Source organism: Eublepharis macularius, chromosome 1 (assembly GCF_028583425.1).
Source record: "Eublepharis macularius isolate TG4126 chromosome 1, MPM_Emac_v1.0, whole genome shotgun sequence".
NCBI classification, from domain to species: domain Eukaryota; kingdom Metazoa; phylum Chordata; class Lepidosauria; order Squamata; family Eublepharidae; genus Eublepharis; species Eublepharis macularius.
Genome location: NC_072790.1, coordinates 57,307,095 through 57,331,596, shown reverse-complemented (window position 1 = coordinate 57,331,596; position 24,502 = coordinate 57,307,095). Strand labels below are relative to the sequence as shown.

Sequence of the window (24,502 nt, the reverse complement as noted above, 5' to 3'; positions counted from 1 at the left end):
TAGTCTCTCTACACAAGACATCTCACATGAGTAGGATCAAGTGAAAGATCTTACACTTCTTCCATTGTGGATACCTGAGCACTGCTAAGGAGACAGAGTACAATTGAATATAAGACCACACAGAAAGTAAGTCACTGGAGCATACCCATGTAAGATGTCTTGTGTAGAGAGACTCAGTATCTTCATGTTATTTTGGAAAAGATACCGTTGTGAACATAACTATGCTTTGAATTAAGATTATAAAATATACACCATATAAGGTATGAACAGAGAGGGTGAATGCATTTCTTCTCTTTGTAAACTGAGTTTGTGAAGCATTCTTGGATTGGTGCTTGGTATCAGTCCATACTTTGCTGCATTAACAAATGCAGTCTATAGATAAGGAAATTGTTGTGTTCTTAACAGTAGTCGTAAACGTTGCCTGTTGAAGAATTTTGTACTCCCTATGCACAAAATCTGTGTAGTACACTAAACCGTTTCATCTCTTCTGGCTACTTCTTATAATGCAGGCATTCTACAATAGTGGGAGGCTGAGGAATGTGGGGGGGGGGACACTGCTGAATCTTTCTGGGCGGCATAAAGACAAATGGCCTGTATTAATTAGCAGAAATGATCTTCATAGAGATCCATAATTTTGGTATCTTTCAGCTTTGCTTGAAGAGTGATTCTGTTGGGCTGTACATGACTTATTTTGTTACAAACCAAACTTTGTGCTGCTTCCCCCTGCAGTTTCTCAGACTCTTGACACTTTGTAAAAACCATAATTTCTTTGAATAAGTGCTATACTCTGCTGATGCTCTAAATTCCTTACAAATCTCTTCTTAATAAAGGTTTTATTCCCAGAAATTTTACAGCCGTAACAGTTAACATCCAGGGCTATGCCTAAAAAGTACAAGACCAAATAAAATGGTATGCAAGACCAGTTAAATGATACTTTTTCCTTGTAATTTTTTTAATTCTTATTTACATCTGTACTTTTTGTAAAGTGCGCGGCTATTGTGTGAATATAGCTTATAATCAAAATTATACATGAAATACAGATGACTATCTGAAGCCCTGATACTGAACACAGTTACCAAATCACGAAGGGGCTGCTTGCATTAGACATAGTTCTGCCTAGTCCTCCCTTAGCACAACAGGCCTTTCCCAGTTTTAAAAAAAAAGGATGAAATAAGGCTTTGTGCTTTGTTCTTTCTGAGTAGTTTAGGATCCATCTGATTCCACTGCCCCACGGGATACAGAAGCAGAGCCATCCATAAACAAAGCAATATAGCCTTCCTCTGAGTTGACTGTGCATACGGAATGGCTTTCCACCTAGCCTAAAAGTGATGGCCTTTGATGATGGTGAAGAATAATTACAGTTTATATGGCTGGTAAGTGCTACATAGGATAAAGTAGGGCCTGTAGAGTAGATGTTGGATGATTGTTCGAACTATTTGAAAGGATGCTGTCCCAGTAAGCTTCATGTTTTCTCCTATCCATTAGTGTAAGCGGCGTCTTAACATTTGAAAAGTTTATTTCAGCCAGCTATAGTTTGTTATCAAACTACAATGTTTCTTTTAACTTTACACCTATGAAACTACAGTTCAGAAGCAGGAAGAAAATGCTTTAAGTTGTATACCAAACACTTTTATTACTCATGTTATTTACATATTTACATATTGCACATTTAGCTGGAATGTTTATACCTCTATTGTACAGAAAACATGTGTCAGAATCCAAAGTTCCACTTAAAACACATTTGTCTTTTGCACATGGCATGCAATTTGTACTTTAGGAGTCTGATTTGACTTTTACATATGGATTCATGAATAAGGTTGTAACCAAACATTTTGAAATTGCGTAAGCATGAAAGGTCCAGTATCTTCTCCTTGACCAATATCCCACAAAGTATTAGAATGTGGAATGTTTGTGTACTTGAAAAGGGTGATACTACTAGATCTTTGGCAATGCAACATTTCTGGTGTAGGGCAGCTAAAAGTAACGCTGAAGTTCTTCTAGGGGTAGCTTTTCTACCACAAAGAATGTATCTGTAAACAGCAGTGACAAGTATACAAAAAACATGTTTAAAGAATTATGGGAATTAGTCCATCAACTTGCAAAAATAAATCTCTTGTTCACAATGGAATATGTTACAAAGATGGTATTTGATTTCCCTGTTAGTTTCCAAGGCACTTTTCTTGATTCGTGATAGTTATTTTTTTCTTTGATAGCGGTAACATCTGGAACAAAAATTAAGATTTTTTTTTCATGAAATATCAGTTCTTATTAACTCCACACACATTTTTAAAGAAACTGGTTAATTTATAATTGGTTGTGCAGTATTTTCTTTCTATGAGCTAAAAGATCTTTTTTAAAAGTGCTTTGAAAAATTTTCTTGGTTTGTTTTTTCCCCAGACGCACTTGAAAACAGAATTCAGTTATTTTATTTACTTTAGAACTGGAGCAGCACCATCAGATAGGAAGTTCACTAGTGGAATTGCATCTTAGTGCTAATGTAATTGAGACAGAAGGCAGAAATGAGCATATTTTAAACAGCAGTAGATTGCAAAATTCAGTAGAAGATGCACTGTTGCACCACCAAACAAGTCCAATCACTATATTAGAACAGGACAGCTATAGAAATGCATATTCAGTAAAAAAAATGTCTGGATGGTAATGGTGGGTTTTAGTAGCTTTGGGAAGAGGATATCATCATCAGTTTTGTGTCAGAGATGGTATACAGGCTTGTACGTCTTGAGTATTTTCAAATGCCATGGGGAGAAAGGTGCTCTGCTTTCCATTGGCAACCCCAAGCAAATATATCTGTATGCTGTTCCTCAACAGACGAAAGTAGTGATTTATTTATTTGGGTTTTAAGTGTCATTTTAGTGCCCAAGCTAAATGCATTATATTGTTTGTTCTATTAAGCAATAAACTCACAGGTAAACTTGATTTAATATCATAACTTCTTCATCTTTACCATACTTTTACTGATTGGCTGTGCACATAAATTAGTACAATTACAGTCATATTTTGGATGGGCACTTGTTACAATTTATTCTGTCCTTAAAACCACTGCGGAGTCTATAACTGTACGCCTCATACCTTTAAACTGAAGTATTTTGTGGGATCAGCTCTGTTTTAATGATGTCAACTTTATTCAATGCCTAACCAATACCAGCTGCCATATGCTGGCATCTAATTACTTTGGATCAATTATATCAGCAGCTGTGCTAAAGCAGTGTCATTAACTGACATCATGCTGATATCACAGGCAGATATGGAAATGCTTAAAGACATTTTGGCTTTATTGTTTACACTTTTTTATTAGCTGGTTTGAGTTGTTAACAGAAAAAGTAAGATTATAAACCTATTAAATATAAAGCTGCACTGTATGGTTGCCATCTATGGAAATTAGACAATTATGTATAACACATGATGCTCAGTTTGAAAGGTACTATGAACTTGTCTGCTCATTCAGATATTGAGTGCACCACAGTGATTTTGAGTTTTGCATGTGGTTTCCAAGCCAATTACGCAACTTGCTGTTGTGGTCAGAATTCTGCTCACAACTAGTAATGTTCGGTGTAGTGAATTTGTGTAACCGACTCGATAAAAGTTGTCTGTTAGCCTTCCTCCTTTCGCTTTTTTCCATGGCTACCACATGCAGATGTGAATTGTGTGAACAGGTCTTAAGAGAAAACAAGAGCTTAGATGAAACATGTCTGCTTGGCACGTTATTCTAAACTGGTCATCATCTCAGAAAGGACAAATTCTCTTCTCATTAGATCGGTTTAAATCCTGGAATAAAGCCCAGGAAGTAGTTTTTATAGACAGTGAACTAAGTCTCCCTCCTCCTTGCTTTGAATCTTGATTTACTTGGCTTACTGAGATGGCAGTGTGACAAATAGTGTTTACACTCTCCAGTCTCTTATGTATTTATCTGATATCATTCAACAAATGTCTAAAGCACCTAGGAGGGAACGTGACAGTCTCACACACAGTAAGAGAGCAGCTGGTCTGCCGGCTGCAAGTATCTCATGCATCTGTAATGATAACACAGAATAAGGGCAATTCTCCCTTATGGTCTACATGAAAATGGAGAAATGATACCCCTTTTGGATTAGACTAGAACTAACCTTGCACGTACTTTTTTTGGAGGGGGCAAAGGAACTTTTGAACAAACTTGGCTTAGATTCTTATGCCTCCCCTTGATTCCTATCTTGTATAGCCATGCCTGCCTTTGGAAAGTCATAGATTTCTCCTACTTGTGGTTGTCATCACTATACATATAATAAATTTAACGAATTAAAAAATAAACAAGAGCTATCAAAAAGAATATTGAGTCATACCTCTGAAATACACTCATTTGTGGGTCTGTTTTTTATATTAAATAGCTACAATAGTTTCCTTTTACAAGGTTTCAAAGATACTGCATCTCTGCTAATTTCAGTAGGAGTGAATTATGGGGTTTTGTGCATTTTGAATGTTCTATTATTAGAACATCTGAGATTTCTGGTATTGCTTACATTAGTTAAGCACGTACTTCAGTAAGCTATAAATGCAACCCTAACCTCAGATCCATATAATTTTTTTAGGAGTATAAGTGAATTACAATAATAGAGTCCAGTAGCACCTTTAAGACTAACCAATTTTATTGTAGCATATGCTTTTGAGAACCACAGCTCTCTTTGTCAGATGCATCTGACAAAGAAATCCATGTGACAAAGCTTATGCTGCAATAAAGTTGGCTAGTCTTAAAGGTACCACTAGACTGGTTGTTGTGGGTTTTCCGGGCTGTATTGCCATGGTCTTGGCATTGTAGTTCCTGATGTTTCGCCAGCAGCTGTGGCTGGCATCTTCAGAGGTGTAGCACCAAAAGACAGAGATCTCTCAGTGTCACGAGAGATCGTGACACTGAGAGATCTCTGTCTTTTGGTGCTACACCTCTGAAGATGCCAGCCACAGCTGCTGGCGAAACGTCAGGAACTACAATGCCAAGACCATGGCAATACAGCCCGGAAAACCCACAACAACCATTGTTCTCCGGCCGTGAAAGCCTTCGACACTACTACTAGACTCTTTACTATTTTGCAACTACAGACTAACACAGCTAACTCCTCTGAATTATGTAATAGACTTATTTAATAAATATATGTGCCTATGTATAAAATAGGCACATGTATTTATTAAAACATGTACATACTCTACAATTATAAATAAAAAGATGACCTATGTCAATACATTGAAATCTATCTATTATTTTGATACCTACAATGTAGCTGGGGTTATACATATGCTAAAAATATTCCATTTAGTTCTTACCAAAAGCTTACCTTATCCTTCCATGCACATTGGACTTACTGCTAGCCGAGTAAGAAGCCTGGCACATCTTTTATAGTCTACAATGAAAAGATAAATAGAAGTTAAAAGAACCAGCATGCTGCCATTGACTTCGCAACCCCCTGTGCATCCTGTATTTTTGTTTTAAAAAATATTACAGTTCATCTTGCAAATTACTCCTATTTAAAACATTGTATGCTGCCTTTCCATTTAAACACTAAAACAGCATTTAAAATCATATATAGAATAATTCAATAAAAACAAACATACAACACCACAACTAGGGAGGAGGGCCAATAATAGTTATTGGAGGTATATTAACAAAACAAAGTCTTCATCTTCTGGTGGAAGACAAAATGAGGGTGACAGACAAATCTCCCTGGGAAGGAAGTTCCACAGTTTTGGTGCCATGATCAAGAAGATTCTTGAGTAGCCACTGATCTGACCTCAAGTGGTGGGGGCACCTGAGGCATGGCCTCCAAAGATGAGCAAAGCGGACAGGCAGGTTCATATAGGAGAAGGCACTCCTTAAGATGTGCTGGGCCTAAGAGCTTGGATGCAAATGTGGTAGTGGACAGTGGGACATTGGATAGTGGAACAGCATATGTCCGTGCACATATGCTACAGAAAGAGACATTGTGTATTATGCACGTGCAAGTTTGGATGTAGTACAGCAACCATGAAGTTTTGAAATCTAGCACCAGAATAGAATTACAGTGCTGTCTTTCGTTAACATGGCTATAGAAAGACTGTGATACATGAAAAATCATTTGATATGAATTGCATTTACAGTCTGCCTTTCCTCCATCGTAAAATTCCAAGTCGCATGCAGGAGGTGCCCGGGACTACTTGGAGCCTTCCATTCAGGCACCAACCAAACGCATACATACTTGTTTCAGCAAGGATGCTCTATTAATTACTTTCTATCTTACACATTGCTTTAAATACACTAAAATTGTACTGTGTGAACATGACCAATTTGTGTTTACAAATCTATTAATCACAAAGTTACAGTTGGAGCTAGGTTTGGCTGCAGCTTCCTGCCAAATACTATTGCTGCTTCCACACAGACGTTTCGATCTGCCTTCCAAACAGAAGTGTGCTTTTATTTTCTGACTTCTGAGCATTTACACAATATCATCCTCTAATCATCCACGTTCCAGGCTGCCCTGATTTTTTCCCAAACCTGTTTTGATTCAATATATATCTTTTTAAAGAATGCAGTCCAAGCACCATCTGGATGGGAAAGTGTAACAGTCTGAAGATTCTTCTCACATCGGTGCCATTTTCCTCAGTGGACCACCAGGAGGCTTTTTTAAAAGTGCTATTGTGCTAAAGCAATCTGCTGCTACGATCCACTAGATTCTCTTACATTTTAAGCTTTCGTTTTTTAAATAAACCTAATTCTAGCCCCTTTCATATATTTAATTCATTTTACTCCACCTTTCTCTCCAATGGGGACCCAGAGCAGCTTACATCATTCTCCTTTCCGCCATTTTAGCAACCCTGTGAGGTTAGGCTGAAAGTGTGTGACTGGGCCCAAGGTCACCCTGTGAGCTTCCATGGCTCTGCTGCCACAGTGAATGCAACAGAGTAAGTGTCATGTGGATGCAGCCTTGGTGACAAACCTGGATTTACAGACACCATGTGAGAAACATCCTCTACAAAGAGTTACTAATATGCAACAAGTTGTCAGTAGAACACTTGAGAACTAGGATGAGAGACGTTCCATGCCAGCACTGCTTATGCAAGAAATCCAATTTGAAACAATAGTTAGAAAGGAAAATATTTAGGGAAGCTTCATATTTTTAGTTGAGAATTCCTTCAGCATGAGTTAAAATGCAAACATTAGGATGTTTCTTTGTCTAAGGCCTAACCTTTGAATACTGTCAAGTTCATATAGCATGGAAAACTCTGCTGTAGCTGGCATCAAAATAACTCTGCTAATGCAGCAAATGACAATTGTCCAACTTGCAAAGTAAGTGTCTTATGAATTGCTGCCAAAAATGAATGTAAACTAAACCTAAAATTAAAATATGAGCCAAGTTGTATTAGAAGATTGCCAAGTTAAGCTAAAGTTATTGAGGGAAGGGTAAGACAATTTAAAGATGCTCCATTAAGCAGTCCTGAAGAATGTGACACTAATATAACATACCCATTTGTTTACTTATTAGGTAGAAGGGCTTTGACAGTGTTGAAGATTCACTAATAGCTCAACCAGCACTGTACAATAGGAAGGGAAAATATTTCATAGATGGGAGGTTCAGCTGGCTTGTAAAGGCATAATCAGCAATCCAGAATTTAGGACTTGCTTAAATTCCTAGAATAAAATATTTATTTGGAATCTATGGGCCCAAAGCAGAACTGTGCCTACTTCTGTTAGGCAACATTCTCACAATATTTGTTCTTTAGCGCAAATACCCAAGCACAAAATATATCAACTGCAAAAGTGTGTATTATCTGCTATTTAAATGAAACATAAGCGGAATTCCATTCTTGCTTTATTGTCTGTGCATTTTACAGACAAACTAATGCCTGCATATGACAAATGACACAATACATAATCAGGAAGCTGCCTACAAAAATATGTAATATGTACACATTTCATTTTGCCTTTGTTTGCAATTTAGAAATGATACATTGGAGTTGTATATTTTGTATCTTTGCAACCTGGTTGTTGAATTGTTAGCTGCCTGGCATTGAAGGAATGATATGTTTAATATATGTATAAATAAAAATGTACTTTATGAATAGATTGGATGAAAGCATTTTTGAAATTCCAGTTGCGTCTCACTGGAGGTATCACATTCCATAGGTGACCTTCTGTGATTATTTGATTAGTACATATCTGCAAAGCATCAAACACACAACTATCTGAGATGCTGATAATACGCCTCTGTTCTTAAGAATGAAGGGCAAAATATATCTTAATTGGCCTGTTTGAGCATTGATTGTAATTTCTCTGACAATTGCAATGGTGATTTTTTAAAAAAAAAAACAAACTTATCCCAAGCTAAAGTGGATTTGATTTCTTAATGTATATCAGCATGTGTGTTTACATGTAGAGTTAATATCTTGCAAATCTGAGATAAAGGAGTTGACTAATATAATTGGAATATGCAAGCAGTCTGTTTTGACTTGAGATGCCACCCGTTGACTGTAGAAATGGCATATGAAATGAGAGCCATTAATACCTCTCCAAGGAACTGCATCAACAGCAAAATATTTTTCTACAGAATACAACTTGAGGATGATCATTTTATGTGATGTGATGCATCTTTTACAATCAACAGTTATAGGTACTGTGTTTACACATTTGAGCTTCATTATATTTTTAGCAACAAGTTGCGGCTTGATTAATTTTTGTTAACTCCACAAGCTCCTTGCAGGAACAGAACGACAACTGCACAAGGAGGCAGCCCTTTAACAACTTAACCTACCCTTTTCATTAACTGGCAATTGCTTATAAACGGCGGCACTTACATGCAGGAATGGTGCAGTCTCTTGTATTGTGGTAAAGTCTGTGAAAGTGTTTAGTGCATTTTGGACCAAAATAAAGTGGACCTAGAGGGGGAAAATGAAAACATGTATCAACTGAATTTGCATCAGAAGACAGGATAACAATTAACATTAACATATCCAAATGCTAAACTTTGCTTACCTGTTAAATGCTTTAAAAACTTGTCTTTCATTCTTAGATCTCTAGGAACTATTTCTGTTGAAAGAAATGGACATTTATTATACTCATTCACATTCTGCAACATATTCTCCAATACATTTCTCTTAAGATATAACTAAAGACAGCTGAAAAGAACAACTGTATTTTTATGTATAGTTGCTTTACTTGCACAATTAATCATTCTCCGTCCTCAAAAATAATCCAACCACTAAACTACATAGGAGTAAATCATATCCAAATTAATGAGGACCTGAATAAAAATAAAAAGAACATTTTTACATCCATCATTTCATTAGTACTTACTTACAATAGACTGGTAAATTAGGCAGGCCCATAACTAGAGGGGGCAAATAAATTTTCCAGCTTTCTTTTTTTAAAGAAGTCTCTATAGTAGAATATGGAAAAGGCATAATATTCAGGCCTACTTATACTATAGAATTACCAGAGAAAGTACTTCACTGTAGGAGTGCAAAAGACTGAGGAGGTATACTATCCAGCCAGTCTTAAGCACCACCACCTTTCAGTACAGAAAAATAAGGTCTTTGGGAGGGTGTAATTAAATCTGAGTCAAGAACAATCTCTTCTTTGAATACTAAGACTGCAAACACTCTGCTCATGTGCAGAGGGCTTTTCCTTCACGCAATAACCACACACATTTGGAATTAAAGGAATAATATAGGTGAAATAATTAAATCAAAGGACTCATAAGAAAATCACTTTTTACTCTGTGTGCTCATTTGTGTTAACAGCTGCATCAGTAAATTGGAGGTGAGATGCAGTATCTGGCACTACCAGCTGAACTACAGTTTATATTTAGCACATAATCTATCTCTTCCAAACTTCATAACTGTGACTATATTCACAGACAGTACAATAGTTAGTGGAACATGAGAGTAATACTATTCAATGTGACATCACTTGACCTCACCATATCATCAGGCCTCACACAAGAGTAAGAATTTCGGATGACAGGGATTTGCCCCCAGTCCTTCAGTATACTCATCCCCCCTCACTATAAACACTTGAATTCTTAGGTCCATGGCCAACATTTAAGTTGCATTGCATCAGGGCCTACACATCACAGTCTTTCATAGTACTATGGTCATACCAACTGGCTGAACTGTTTCAGGACCTTCTACAGAAGATAGATGCTGAGGTATGAGGTCACTAATATGAATTTAGGGAATGATGTCATCTCAGAGAGGCTGTTATTCCACATCCATAATAAAACTCTGAGATTGGATGAATATGAAATCCTGTTTGAATGTTTTTACCACTCTGTGCTGCATGGAAGAGTGGAGAAGGATATTGGGAGTGAAGAATGCACACTTCCTGGCATTCCTATCCCCTCCACCCCTTTCTTATTTCATCTCTGCCTCATTCTAGGATAGTCTGGAATCATTGCTGTTAGGAGCTGTGCTCCCTGTACAACTTGAGGAATCCCATAAGAACGTAAGAGAAGCCATGCTGGATCAAGCCAATGGCCCATCCAGCCAACACTGTGTGTCACACACTGGCCAAAAAACCAGGTGTCATCAGGAGGTCTGCCAGTGGGGAAGGGAAGCCCTCCCACTGATTGCTCCCCCCCAAACATCAAGAATACAGAGCATCACTGCCCTGGACAGAGAGTTCCATCTATACCCTGTGGCTAGTAGCCACTGATGGACCTCTGCTCCATATGTTTATCCAATCCCCTCTTGAAGCTGTCTATGCTTGAAGCTGCCACCACCTCCTGTGGCAGTGAATTCCATGTGTTAATCACTCTTTGGGTGAAGTACTTCCTTTTATCCATTCTAACCTGACTACTCAGCAATTTCATTGAGTGCCCATGAGTTCCTCTATTTTGAGAAAGGAAGAAAAATACGTCTTTCTCTACCTCCTCTATCCCATGCATAATCTTGTAAACCTCTATCATGTCATCCCTCGCTAGTGTGCCAAGGCTGGAAGTGCTTTTCATCCCCAAACCAGGCCTTTATTTTAGTTCTAAAGTGGTCAGAATACATAGAGGCTTATAGTATCCTGGAATGGAAGGAGAAACATGTGTCCCATCCCAAATGATAAACTCATTCTCCAGGATCCTATAACTTATACTTTTAACTGATGCTCAGTATTGCTGTAAGAAGGCATTGAGTATATTCAGTGCTCACTGGTGCATTCAAGCAAGTTTTCTTCCTTTTAAATTTACAAACTCGTACTCTTCTGCTTCTTCAGAGAATTTCCTGAGTAAGTAGAAACACCTACCATGTTGTATCCCCATTTTGCTGTACCACTCATGGACCTATAATGTCCTATTGGACAGATCCAGGGAAAATGCTGTTCAACACTGTCTAAAAAACTTAATGTACATAAATCAATGCCTTTATATTTACAGGGAATGTAAGTGAAGCTTTAAACATAACAGAAAATGTGCCCAATGAAGTACTTTGTCTGTGCTCCTGGTAGTTTTCCCACATCTTGTATTCAGTAGATGGGAATATAACTAGTTTACTGAAATCTGCTTTCACTACTTACGGCTGTCTCCTTGATTCATTGTCATCTTTTATTGCTTTTAGTTACTTGCATTTTTGTCTTAATGTTGATTGCACATGAAACATGGTACTTTATTTATTTTACCATAGAAGAATGTCTAAGTGGCCTTTGAATTCCCTTGGAACCTCTTATCGCATTTACAGCTAGAACATTTCAAACTAGATCTGATTCACTGGTGAGTTTAAACATTTCTTGAAACTCATTCTTATTTCTTAGTAGAAGCAGCCTCAGTAGAATTGACCTTATCAAAGTTGACCTAATTGTGTCATATAGAACAGAAAAGACATGTTTCTCTCAAAAGTTCCTCATGGCCCTGACAGACAACAGATTAGTAACAGTTTTAGGTAGTCATTCTTTTCAGAGAGAGGAGCATATCTATTCTGACAATAATTTTTAAAAGATATTCCAGAAACTGGGAACTCTGTTTCAGAACTTGCTCTGTTTTGATTATAACAGGTTCACATTACTATCAGAGTTGTTATATTCTAATTAAGTGATATAGAATTGCTGTGTAGGCTTTTTAATCCATCAGATTGAACAGGTTTTTAGTTGTCAAAATCTATTCTACTCATGAACACAAATATCAGAAAGGATGGCACCATATTTTTAAAAAATAATTCTCTTCATGTAGAGAACTAGAGTGTCAAGGAAAAAAGTTTAAAACAGCTGTCTTTAATGCCTGTATAGTTGTTCACATGGGGAACATCCTCCACCTGAAGTCTGAAGAGAGACAGTACTACCTCATGTATAACAGTCTGCACTAATAAAGAAGAGTAAAACGGATGAAATGAACAGTCCTGTCTCATTGATATTAAAAGGTACTGTATAGAGCATGCAGACTTCTAAATATGCCTAAAGCTGCATCCCTAAAATGACTGTCAACAGAAAGAATCATTCTATTGAAGTTTTTTTTAAAAAAAATTATTAGTACACAGTTACTAATGGCTTTAAACCAAAATGCTCAGATGTAAGCAGTTTTATTTCCATTGCCATAAATAAGAATAAAACATACTACAATCCAAGTTTGCAGCACAAGTGATTTCTTGAACAGGAAATACCCACAACAACAAAAAATACCCTGTCACTGGTGTAGACTTTAACCAGAAACATGCTTAGATTTCTTAGGTGTCAACAAATAAATGAACACCTTACATAAATCATAATGCCCAGTAGCCCAGCTAATGTTAATTGCTACTGGCCAATGGGAGGACAGGACAATACGAGAGTCAGCATGTGCTTTATTAAACATGCTTCATCATTTTTATCCAGAGAAGTCAATGGGATTTTAAAAGTTTCATTTCAATGTAAAAGTTTGGTTAAATCAAACAGTAGAAAGCCAGACCAACTGATACCTCTTTGTGATACCTAGTAGTCAAGAGATTACAATTTCAGTGTTATACAGGCACCAAGAAAGGCTTAGTATGCACTTGCAGAAGTTAACAGTCTGATACATTTCTAAAGTGTTTAGCATGATTGCACCTGAACAAAATCTCCAAAAAAGGGAGCTGTATTAGGATTTCTAGTCTATTACACAGAGGAAGAGCACAAAAGACAATATAACCACTAGGGGCACCATCCTTCAAAACCAAACCAGTAGTGAAATTCCCATTAATTTAACAGGAGCAAGCCATCACCCTTACACTGCAGTCTTTTGCAGATTTCAAAGTTCTTGAACTGGAGTAAGTCTGCTTAGAAGTTGCACTGATGGTTTATTAAACACAAATCACTATTGGATCACGTAGGAAAACAGCCTTTGAAAAGAGAATAGAGTATCACGGGAGATAAAAAGTAACGTAATCAGGCTTTGTACAGTGAAAATAACTTCTTGAGCTATGAAACAGTTTTTTAAAAGTAAAAGACTGGAAGAAAAGCCTTTCAAATCGTGATCAACTATACTAATAAATACAGCCAAGGGGCCACCAGACTATGGACCGTCCTCTAAAGGGATCTTTACATGATAGTTCTCTGATTTCAGTCTATAGAATGTGCTCTTCAGCACCATCCAATGGTGAAAAGCACTGAAATCCCTCCTATTGTATTCCGCTATGCCTGGAGGAGGGGAGAGTTTCTAGACTCAAATTTTCCCTCACTGCCAGTCTTCTTGTTGAGGAATCAGATTTTCCCTCACGGCCAGTCTTCTTGTTGAGGAGTCACTGAAGTATTTTTTCTAACAACTGAGATAAATAGAAAAAGATCTCTCAAGGAACAAGTTAGGGTGGTTTCTCAAATGAGATCTAAATATTAAAGTGATGGTCAATTTCTCCCAGGAAGGTGGGGCGGGGGGGGGGGGGGAGGAAAGAGACCTGAACTGAATTACTGTCTCTTGACACAACACAGTCCAGTGCTTACCAACTCTCTGTTCGTCTGAGTATGCTCCATAGTCAGTGACTTCCCTCCGGTCCAGCAGATAGTCTTGTTTGTACTGAGCTCCCTTCTCCTCCTCTTCCTCCAGGTGATACTTTCTCAGCTCTTGAATGATCTCCATGATCAGGTTTAGGAGGTTTTGTCTTTCCTTCAGCCCTGCACTGGACTCCAGTCTCTCTTTGCAGTGTCCCGCTGAAAGCATCACCAACACCAGTCCCAACAGCGCAGGAGACCTTAGGAGCCTGCACATCGCACTGCGAGAGCGAGGAAATGGAGCCACGTTCCTAGCTGACTCCCTGCAAAAAGGGAAGGATGGGGGGCGGGGGAGAAAAGGAGGGAGAAAAGTGTCAGGGTCGAGGCTGCCAGCTGCTGAAACACAACAGGCGAAACAATCGGGTGTTCTGATCTCTGGCGTCTTTCCTCAGATTCGCCGCGGTACGGCAGCGCGACTGTGTGCTCTTCAGGGCAATCCTGGCCAGAGGACTTTGCAGCGCACTTGGCGCGCGACTAAATAGTCCGATCCGCTACTTGGAAGTCCTCCTGAGCATAACGGCACTAGATAAGGAAAGATGGGAATCCAGACGACCTCTCCCCCCACCCACGCTATACCGGGGGAAAGGAAGGGGCGGCGGGCAGGTGCCCCTTCCAGAAAAGGCACGGAGCTCTTCCTCCAAGATCCAAGCTCATTGGGGGAGAAAAAAGCTTAGAAAGCAAGGCAGAAACGCAAATCCTCTCCCTTCTGCACTAGTCCAGATCTTGTAAGGGCATAAGAAACTTTAGAAGAGTTGGCTTGTAGAATGTGACCCTCAGGCTTGGCACAGAAACTTTCCCGAACTGTCTGTCAAAAGCAAAGCCTGAGAGGTTCTGAAACCCATGCAGAAAACTCTTCTGTTTGTCTGGTACTGGCTGGAGCCTTAGCAGGCTGCGTCATGCGCACTGGTTACTCGGTCCTCTTATTAACGATGGGCAGTCTTGGACACAGCTACCCCCTCCCATAGACGTTAAAGTTTCGTTTGGAGGGAGGCAACAGCAGTGTCACCTAGTGGCTATGGGGGCTGGGTCTTCACTTGGGATTCTAAGTGATTCTGGAGAGCTCCCATCCGAGCCAATCCGTTCACAGCCGCCGATCTCCCGTCAATTCTGGTGTCCTTGGATTAAGAAGCCCAGCCCAGCAGTTCTGCCTCTAAAAAGCCACAACCTTGTTTGTGTCTTCAGTCCTACCCATTTACAAACTGGGATGGTCTTCTGGGGGGGTGGGGTGGGGGTGGAATTTGTGCTTTTTCAATAAGCAGACTCGAAGGAAGCCGCCCCCTCCCCCGAGAGGGTTAAATTCACCCAACGGAGAGAGTCAGCGTCAAATCACAGCTTGAGTGTGAAACAGTGCGGGATAGTGGTTAAGGTGCTCAGCTAGGAGCAAGGAAACGCAGGTTCAAATCCCCATTCCGCTCACTGGCCCCCGGCCAGTCACTCACAGCCTAACCTATCTCCCAGGATTGCCCCGAAACTAAAATAGAGAGGAAGACCCTAAACTACTCGGAGCTTCTTTAAGCATAAATGAACAGAAGCAGGTAGGCAGGGAAGTTCCCGTTCTTTGCTCGGGACGGAGCGACTCTGCGTTACTACAGCGGCGCGAGCAAAAGGCAAAGCACCGTGAGCAAAAGTTTTGCAAGCTCGACGCTGGGTCCAGACGACCGTCACCGAGTAGTAACTCGTACAGGCAGGGAGCGGCTGGCCGTGCCGAAGAGGACTTCCCCGCGCCCTAGTTTCTGAGCAGGTGTAAGACTGCGGGCAAGCCCTCTCCCTACTCTCCTCAGGCGCCCCATTTAGCAAGCGGCTGGGCGCGCTGCCTTGGAAGCGCCACCCAGCACCAGTGGCGGGCGGCCTTAGTGAGCCTCCCCCCTCAGCTAGCGTCGAGGCAGGCAGCGGGATTTGGCGGGAACTGCCGCGCGCTGCTGCTGCTGCTGCTGCGCTCTGAGCCGCGGGCCCCGCCGCCCGCGTTACCTGGCTCCGCTTGCCTCGGACGCTTCCCCTGTGCCGCCGCCGCGGAGAGCCCGCCTCGCCGGTTGCCCTGCGCGGTGTCAGTTCCGTAGCGCGCACGCTGTCCCGTCTCCACCGCCTACTCCATGGGCGAGCTTTATATAGGCGCCGAAGGTGTCCGTGGGGTGGCCGCGGCGGCGGCAGAGTCAGCGCCGGGTATCGACTTGCAAGTGGGTGGACGAGCGAGCTCCCAGTCCCCCGTAAGGCGACCCCGCGAAGCGCCGCTGGCTGGCTCGCCTGCTGCTGCTGCTCCTGCTGCCGCCGCCACAGAAGTTTTTCCCCTGGCAGCTGCCTCCAGTCCCTTCTTATGCTGCCTCCCTGCAGACGTAGAAAGAGCCCAAGCTGGCTTGCGCGGGGTGGGGGGCAAGACCCCAAATTTCTTCAATGAGAAAGCATGCCTGCAATATTCACTCCCCCCCGCCGCGGTTTCCTTGGACGCCCTGCCTCGTCACACGCCCCCCTTTCCTCGCCGTCGCCCTCCTGGGCTGCATCTTTCCGGCATCTGCGCCTGAGGGATTACCAGCAGCAACTTGGCGGGGCTGCTTGCGGGCTTCGTCTTCTCCTTCTTGTGGGGCGGGAAAGGGCGGGGTGGGAGGACGGGGAACCGGGGTGGGGAAGATTAGCTCAGCTGCCCGAGCGGGAAACGGCGGCAGCTGCGGATCGATGCGCTTCCCACTTAGCTGCTTCTCAGCGGGAAGGAAGGGAAAGCAGGCGAGCGCCTTTGGGCCTTCCTTGCGGTAGGAAAGAAGCCCAGGTGGTGTCGACGCAGCTCCCTCAAAACTGGAGCGCCTCGAATCGGATAGCGACGTACTGGGTCATTCCAAGGACCTATTAGTCTAGCTGCCAGCCACAGCCTTAGAAGCGAGCATAAAGTCTAGGGAATGGGGCCATATCTCGGTAGATCATCTGCTTTGGGTGCAGAAGATTCCGTAGTCAGTTCTCAACATCTCCAGTTTAAAAGAAACGAGTAAGAAGCAAAGTGAAAGGCCTGTACTTGAGACTCTGGAGAACTGCTGCCATTTACAATAAAAATTACTGACCTTAGTAGAGCATGGGTCTGACTTGGTATAAACCATCTTCCATGTGCCCTGAACCTCGGAGATTACATTTAGCCGGTATAGTCACATTGGTTGGTAGGCCTATCCTCTATGAATTTGCCTAGTCCCTATAAAATAGTCAAAATCAGCCAAATTCGTTCATTATGAACTGTTCTTTTCCCAATCCTTAATCCATGGGTCCCCTGCCTTTTTGAGCCTGTGGGCACCTTTGGAATTCTTACACAGGGTGGTGGGCACAACCACAAAATGGCCACAGGCGGTGAAGCCAACCACACATAGGAAAAGGGGCAATTTTTAAAATAGTAGGAAAGAGGCGTGAGAGAGAATAAAACTAACTTGGATGTGACAACTGCTCCTGAAACAATATTTTAATCTGCACCGCCAATTTGATCTCCAGTGGCCAGTTAGAAACCCTGCTATGCAACTGCCCCACCCACCAAAAACACTCCAAGGGTGCCAGGAAAGGTGCCATGGAGCACATGGGCATCACATTGGGGACCCCTGCCTTAATCTGTTGCCCATCAGTTTCATTGGGGACCCCATGTTACAGTACTATTGAGGGATAGATTTCTACATCATTCTCCAACATTTGTTTACATTTATTTACACCATTCTTTCAATTTTACAGGTAAATCATTGCTGAGTTGCTAAAAAGACCACCCAATGAATCTTTAACCAAACCAGTGGATAAACCAAGACAGGTCTTAATTTGTGCCACAGATCAATCTCTGGAATGTGCTTTCCAAGATCATTCTGGAAAAAGTGATAATCAGGAAAACTGGTTTCTTCTGAACACCTGTGAAGGGATTTTCCCTCATACCAAACTCACAGCAGGGCCAGTCGTGGCAAAAAAGAAATCATATATATTTGCATTTTCTGCCTTGGACACGAGAGATGTCTAGCCCATCTCTGAACCACAGCCTTTTTCCACACACCAAGCCACACTGAGACTTAAACTAGCTTCATTCTATTAAAAATGTAGTTTCGTATTGTCAGGCTCAGGCATGCTCCACCCCTCACGTGTCTCTTTCTGCCATGGTGGTGCTCACCCACCGCCTATCTGACTTCTACCTCTTGGCCTTTGGGTCTACTCCACCACTGCTGGCCCACTAGCGCCTCTTAGCTGCAGGGATATTGTCTCCTGAAGGTTTCAGAAGCAGGGTGATTGGTCCTGGGTACTTCCCAGGGGCCCCTCTACAATCCTGAGTAGACTGACCTCCACTCCAGAAACAAACAAACCTCCTGCTCCTACACTCTCCTCTCAATCTCCCTCCTCCACTTGTGGGTGGACCTCCCTTTTGTCCCCTCACCATTCCCAGGCACCACCTCCTAGCCCCACCCCCAACAACTTAGCTGCTGCCCTGGATACCTTAGGTAGCCACAGCTGTGCCTGTTTTGCCCTCAGCCTCTCCTGGCCCTTTTCCATCCCTTCTAGTCTGTTTGCTGGGTTGTTGGGCTGTAGTTCTTCCCGTGCCTGCCACTGGGTTGGGGTGCAATCCTGTGCCACCGGTGCTGCCCATGATCTGCTGCCTGTGGTGGCATGGGCTGACTGTCTCTGCCCCCTGTGCCCTCTTTCTCCAGCTAGGCTGGGCTGCTCTAAGGGCCTGGATGGGAAGTGAGCGGTGGCTAGGACCCAGGAGCTGCCATCTAGCTTGCCTCCTGCTGAGGAGGGCTTGTCAACACCTGGGCCCTCTTTGGCGTTCCAGTTCTCTGTTGGTGCCTTTGCTGCCTGTCTCCTCCTTGCTGCTGCTTGTTTCCTCCTTGTCTGGTGACAAGCCTTTGATACTGTAGATCATGCCATCTTGTTGAGGCAGAAGTAGACATCAGGGGATGTGCCTTGAACAGGTTTAAGTAATTCGTCATGGAAAAGACTCATAGAGTTGTTGTTGGGGACCAGCTGTCTCCAGTACTGGAATTATCTTGTGTGGTTCCACAGGGTACAATTGTACCCCCCCCCCACACACACACCATTATTCAATTTCTATGTAAAGCTTTCAGGATAAATCATTTGTAGCTGTGGTATTTGATGTCATCAATATGTGAATGACATCCAGATCCATATTTCTCTACCCAGATCCACTGCTTCAGAGAGCCAGTTTGGTACAGTGGTTAAGAGCGCAGGAGTCTAATCTGGAGAACCGGGTTTGATCCCCCACTCCTCCACTTGAAGCCAGCTGGGTGACCTTGGGTCAGTCACAACTTCTAGGAGTTCTCTCAGCCCCACCCATTATTATCCCCACAAAACAGGGTGATTTGTTGTGAGGATAATAATGACATACTTTGTAAACCGCTCTGAGTGGGTGTTAAGTTGTCCTGAAGGGTGGTATATAAATCTGTTGTTGTTTGTTGTTGTTAGGTCTTGAGTCACCGCCTGATAGCTGAAAGTGAACAAACTGAATCTGAACTCAGGATGGAAGTGATACTGTTTGGAAAGGTAGAGATCTTGAAGAACACTGGACTCCTTACTTTTGATCAGGTTCAATTGACCAATGCAGACTCAGGGCCAAGCTACAAGTGACGAATGACACTTGAACGGCAAGTGGATTGAGTGGAGGGCAAGTGAACAGGGAGAAATACACTTGCCGTTCAAGTGTCATTCGTCACTTGTAGCTTTGCCCTCAGTTAAGAAGCTACAGGTTCTACTGGATCTATGGTTGCTAGCCTCCTGATGGTGGCTAGAAATTTCTCAGAATTACAGCAGATCCCCAGGCATCAGCGATCGGTTCCCCTGGAGAAAATGGTTAGTTTGGAATCATACTGAGGCCCCTAACCTCCCCAAACCCTGCCCTCCCCAGGCTTCATCCCCAAAATCTCCAGGAATTTCCCAATCCAGAGCTGGCAACCTTAATTGGATCCAGTGCTGCTGCTAGAGAAGCAAATAAATGCAGCTGCAAAAAAGGCGATCTTCCAACTCAGTCTAGCCTAGAAGAGGGCCTCCTACCTTAATATGGCCAACGTGATCACCCAGATCCATGCCACGATAATGTCAAGACTAAACTTGGAGTTGGTGCAAAATGCTGCAGCTTAGCTATTATCAGGAGCTGGGCAGAGTATGCATATTATTCCCATTCTGTAGTCACTCCAATGGCTGCCCATCAGTTATCAGGCTCAGTTCAAGGTATTAGCTTTCACTTTCATGGCATTGGACCCTCATATCTGCGGAACTGCCCTATCGTTATGCTTTATCACAGCAGCTTCACTCATCTGCACAGGGCCTTCTGCAGGTACCACCCTGAAAATGGAAAAAAAACAGCAGCTGTCTGTACATTTGCATGCTTTATTGGTGGCTCCCATCTTATGGAATGGCCTGCCTGAACGGGTCAAGAAAGCTCCCATTTTCCTGGCTTTCTACAAACTATAGAAAATAGAACGATTCAGGATGGCTGTTTTACACAGGTAATAGGGCTGTGTGGTAAGGAAATGGTTCAGAGAGATGCTTTGATAAAGGGATAGGAACTGTAGACTATACTATTGCGTATTGTCTGTTACTGCAAGTATGCTCCTACTAGGTAGTTTTTGCATTGTTTTAATACGTCATATTAAATTGCTTATGTTTTGTTTCCGCATTGTTTCAGTTCTGTATTGGATTTCTGCTTGTTTTCAAATTTCCATAATCCATACCTTATTGTATTGTTGATTAAACGTCCCCGCCAATGTTCATATTGACTTACACTGGGTAATCTGCCTTGAGTTGCAGTGAGAAAGGCAGATTATAAATAACCTAATAACATAAATAAATATATGCAACATTCAACCACACATGGGTTGGAGAGGACTTGAAGAAACACTTCTAGAGCGGAGTAACTCCTGGCAGTTACGGGTTTTCTAAGTTCTCCTGGCAGAAGGCAGACACCCTTGTGTTTTGTTCCAGGTATGAACCTCCCAGTCTGCCTCTGAAACTGTCTGTCTCATTTCCTGCACTTTTGCTGGCACTCACAGCCTTTGTTTCTCAACTTTTTAAATGTCTCCTCCCCCACCTTTAAGCTATATTTTACTTTCAGTCAATGTAATGTAAGGTGTAATTGTTTTATTCCTATTTCGTTCTGCGGCCTTCCCTTCCTCTTGGCCATCTATCTGTTACCTCAGGAGAATCCAGCAGGTATAGAGCTTCTTCCTCACAATCATAGATAAAAGTGTAAGGTGTGCATATGGGCTTCTTAGTATCTGATGTAATATGTATGTTTTTGGTTGTTGTATTGTTGGTGATCCATTCTTGGGTGTGCATACCACTGCCTGAGTTGTAGCATTTAACAATAACAACATTCAATTTATGTACTGCCCTTCAAGATGACTTAACATCCACTCAGAGCAGTTTACAAAGTTGTAATAAATCCTCATCAACTACTTTTAGAAGGCTCGGGGGGGTAGCTTCATTTGGTCATGATTCATCCTACCTTCCTCCACATAATTTGAGCAGTGGTATGAAGACCAGGGCTGCAGAAGCAGGCAATGGTAAACTGCCTCTGTCAGCCTCTTGCCTTGAAAATCCCAGCAGATTTGCCATGTCAGCTATGACTTGACAGCCCTCTCTACCACCACTCAGTTTATTAACCCTGACCTGGATAGCCCAGGAGTGCCTGATCAACAGATTGCAGAAGCTAAGCAGGGTCAGCCTTGGTTAGTAATTGGATGGGAGACCTCCAATGAAGACCAGGGTTGCAGAGGCAGGCAATGGCAAACCACCTCTGTTAGTCTGTTGCCATGGAGACCCCACTAGGGGTCGCCATAAGTCAGCTATGACTTGCCACCACTCTTCACCACCAACCTGTAACTCTATACAGAGGGAAAGAATAAGGGAATAAACTATATCCCACTTCCCCAAATGTGCATGTGCTGGAGGAGATCCTTTACTGGTTGCCACATGTGCATTTTGCAATGGGCAGTTCCAACCAGTCACAGCTTCTTGCTGTTTAGTGACATGTACCCTCTTCAGATGTCAGTGTGCAAATGGTACCTAGTTTCTTAACTTGTAATACTTGAAGTAGTCAAAGATATAGTTTTAATTTTGCTTTGCACAAGTTATTTGTATTCAAATACCAGTTTAAAAGTCAGTCCTGACTGCATACCTCTGATTTATACTAAAAAAATTATGTTCCTATGTGTCCTCCATTCACATTAGAATTGTATACAGATTTACATGCAATTGTAGGTCGTTTTTCATAAATGAAAAACTGCATCTTGAACTCACTCTATATCTATGCTATCTCACAGACTCACAAAGCAAAAGTACACCATTTAAGTCCACTGAAGTCAGTATAACTCTGCTTAAGATTATGTAAGGCTCATTTTTCCACCTGTAAAATGGAGACAAGTTTGTTATGGAAATGAATGAGTTAAGGATTCTTAAGCTACATCATGCATGAAGAAAGGCTTACTTAAATTATTAACAACAATAATGAACAAAGAATGTGTAATGTTTTAAAAGATATCTACAAAATACAGAGCAAACTGATTTTTTTAAATCAAGAAAGAATTATTTCCTTAAAGGTGCCTCCTAAGCAATATAATATATGTGTATATATTCTACCAAACCAGGATCCAGTGGAACAACTCTATTTGCTCTAATGGTGTGTATATAAACCTCTCCCTTTTCTGCTAATAAAGTAAACAGAAAGTTGGATCAGACATTGTGACTCTTTTCTACAACCTGCACGAAATGGGCAGAGATGGTGAAGGAGTAGTAGAGATTATCAGGATGCACTCTTGCTCACTTGAATAAATAATCAAGTACTTACAAATGAAAATAATGCTTTGAGTGCAAAGAAAAAGATGACAAGAGGCTGAGAGTCAGGTGAGACTCACCCTATCTGGGGAGCAATAATAGCGACCCAGAGTGGTGATAATTGGTACTGCTGAGTTCTGGGGAATTCCTCTTCAGGCAAAGAAAAAGAAGCAATGCTTCAGCCTATGTTTTCTTCCATGGGCAGCAAATAGCCCATGAATCATGTGCAAAAGTTTAAAGTGACACGACTTGTTTCTTGTACCTCTCTTGAAACCAGTGACTCTGGTTTCTGATCAGACGGCCACATTTCCATAGCTTTGCCAGTGATGATTTGAGCCATCATACAAATTGTACCGGATCATTTATCAAAATTCTCTTAAGTGCATAATGAATTCAGGCCCATAGTTCTATGGGGTATGTATCTTGTTTCTAAATAGACTATACATATGAAATAGTCACACAAGTTACTAATACAATAAATGTACATCAGCACTGGTAACTAGCTTGCATTTTGCAAGTATAGTTGGTTCTTAGAAATAAGAGGTTGGATCCAGACTAAATTTTCCATTAGAGGAATGGAACTTTTCTGCCTCCCCTCCCCCTCTGTAGCCCACTGATCTCCACAAAATGCTCTTTCTATGGGGATAGGGGACCCTGAAGAATAACAAGTGGAGGGTTCACAGTGGATCGGAGGAATCAGTGGAAATTGCCCCATTAGTGGAAAATTTAGCTTAAATTCAATCCTTTGTCCTTCCCCGTTTCTATATCAGAATTGCTAAAGTGCGTGAAGGAGAAAATCCCATACTGTTCAGTTTAATCACTTATGACACCTGTTTGTTGCTACATTTATGCCCTATATGTCCTTCCTCTAATCCAAAATTACACTAGTGGCCAAAATTGTGGAAACCTTTTGGAAAAAGTGCATTTTTGAGGTTTGATGGCTCATAACACCAATTTTTTTGAAGTAATACCATAAAATTATATATCAATGGAAAGATAATTTAATCAAGAATGTAATGCAACAAAGTTTGTTCAATTATCTGTATTATATCAAATGTTATAGCCAAATAACCAGGAAAAGGAAGCACAACTTGCTTAGGTTGATATGAAGTAGCTTTCCTTCATTTGAATGTAGCCATTCAATGTAATACAATTAAAGAAATGGCACAAAGAGTTGACTGGTCACCCAGAAAGCGATGTAAAATAGTACTATTAAGTGAACAAGGCTACAGTTACAAAGAAATTAGAAGAAAAATTGTTGGAAACTTAACCAAAGGTGGCATTTCTAAATTTTTGAAGAGGTATAAGGCAACTCAGTCACTACAAAACCAGACTGGTAAAGGCAGGAAAAGGTGCACACAAGCAAGGGATGATAGAAGAATTGAGAGATTGAGCCTAGGTGACAGAAGAAAATCCTCGGGGTGTATACAGAACGAAATGGCGCAATTCAATGTGAAGTTGAGTGCAAGGACTGTTCGGTGCAGACTGGAGGAATTTGGTCTTAATGCTAGAATTCCACGAAAAAAAAAACATTGTTATCTCTCAAACAAAGGTTGAAAAGATTAAACTGGGCTAAAACCCATGTTAACTGGACAGCGGAACAATGGGACAGTGTTATTTGGAGTGATGAGACCAAAATCTCCCTGTTTGGTAGTGATGGCATAAAATATGTGAGAAGAATTGGAGAAGATTTGCATCCTGATTCATTACACCTACCGTGAAACACCCAGTTAGTGTTATGAAATGTGGTTGTATGGCATCAAAAGGTGTGGGCAGAATTTGCGTGAT

The 24,502-nt window shown here is 41.6% G+C and overlaps 1 protein-coding gene across 2 annotated transcripts; it reads right to left on the bottom strand.

The window, feature by feature from the left end:
- Positions 1-1,750: 1,750 nt before the first annotated feature.
- ALKAL2 (ALK and LTK ligand 2) lies at positions 1,751-16,357 on the bottom strand. 2 transcript variants are annotated; one of them, XM_054977581.1, is made up of 6 exons: positions 15,899-16,357; positions 13,883-14,193; positions 8,987-9,040; positions 8,809-8,889; positions 5,308-5,384; positions 1,751-2,222 (listed from the first exon to the last, which is right to left on the bottom strand). In XM_054977581.1, exons 2-5 carry the CDS (start codon positions 14,145-14,147, stop codon positions 5,320-5,322), a joined length of 465 nt encoding a protein of 154 aa, XP_054833556.1. In that variant the 5' UTR covers positions 14,148-14,193; positions 15,899-16,357; the 3' UTR covers positions 1,751-2,222; positions 5,308-5,319. The 2 variants fall into 2 exon arrangements, with proteins under 2 accessions (XP_054833556.1, XP_054833546.1); XM_054977571.1 differs by having other exon boundaries at positions 5,319-5,384.
- Between the last annotated feature and the right edge of the window lie 8,145 nt (positions 16,358-24,502).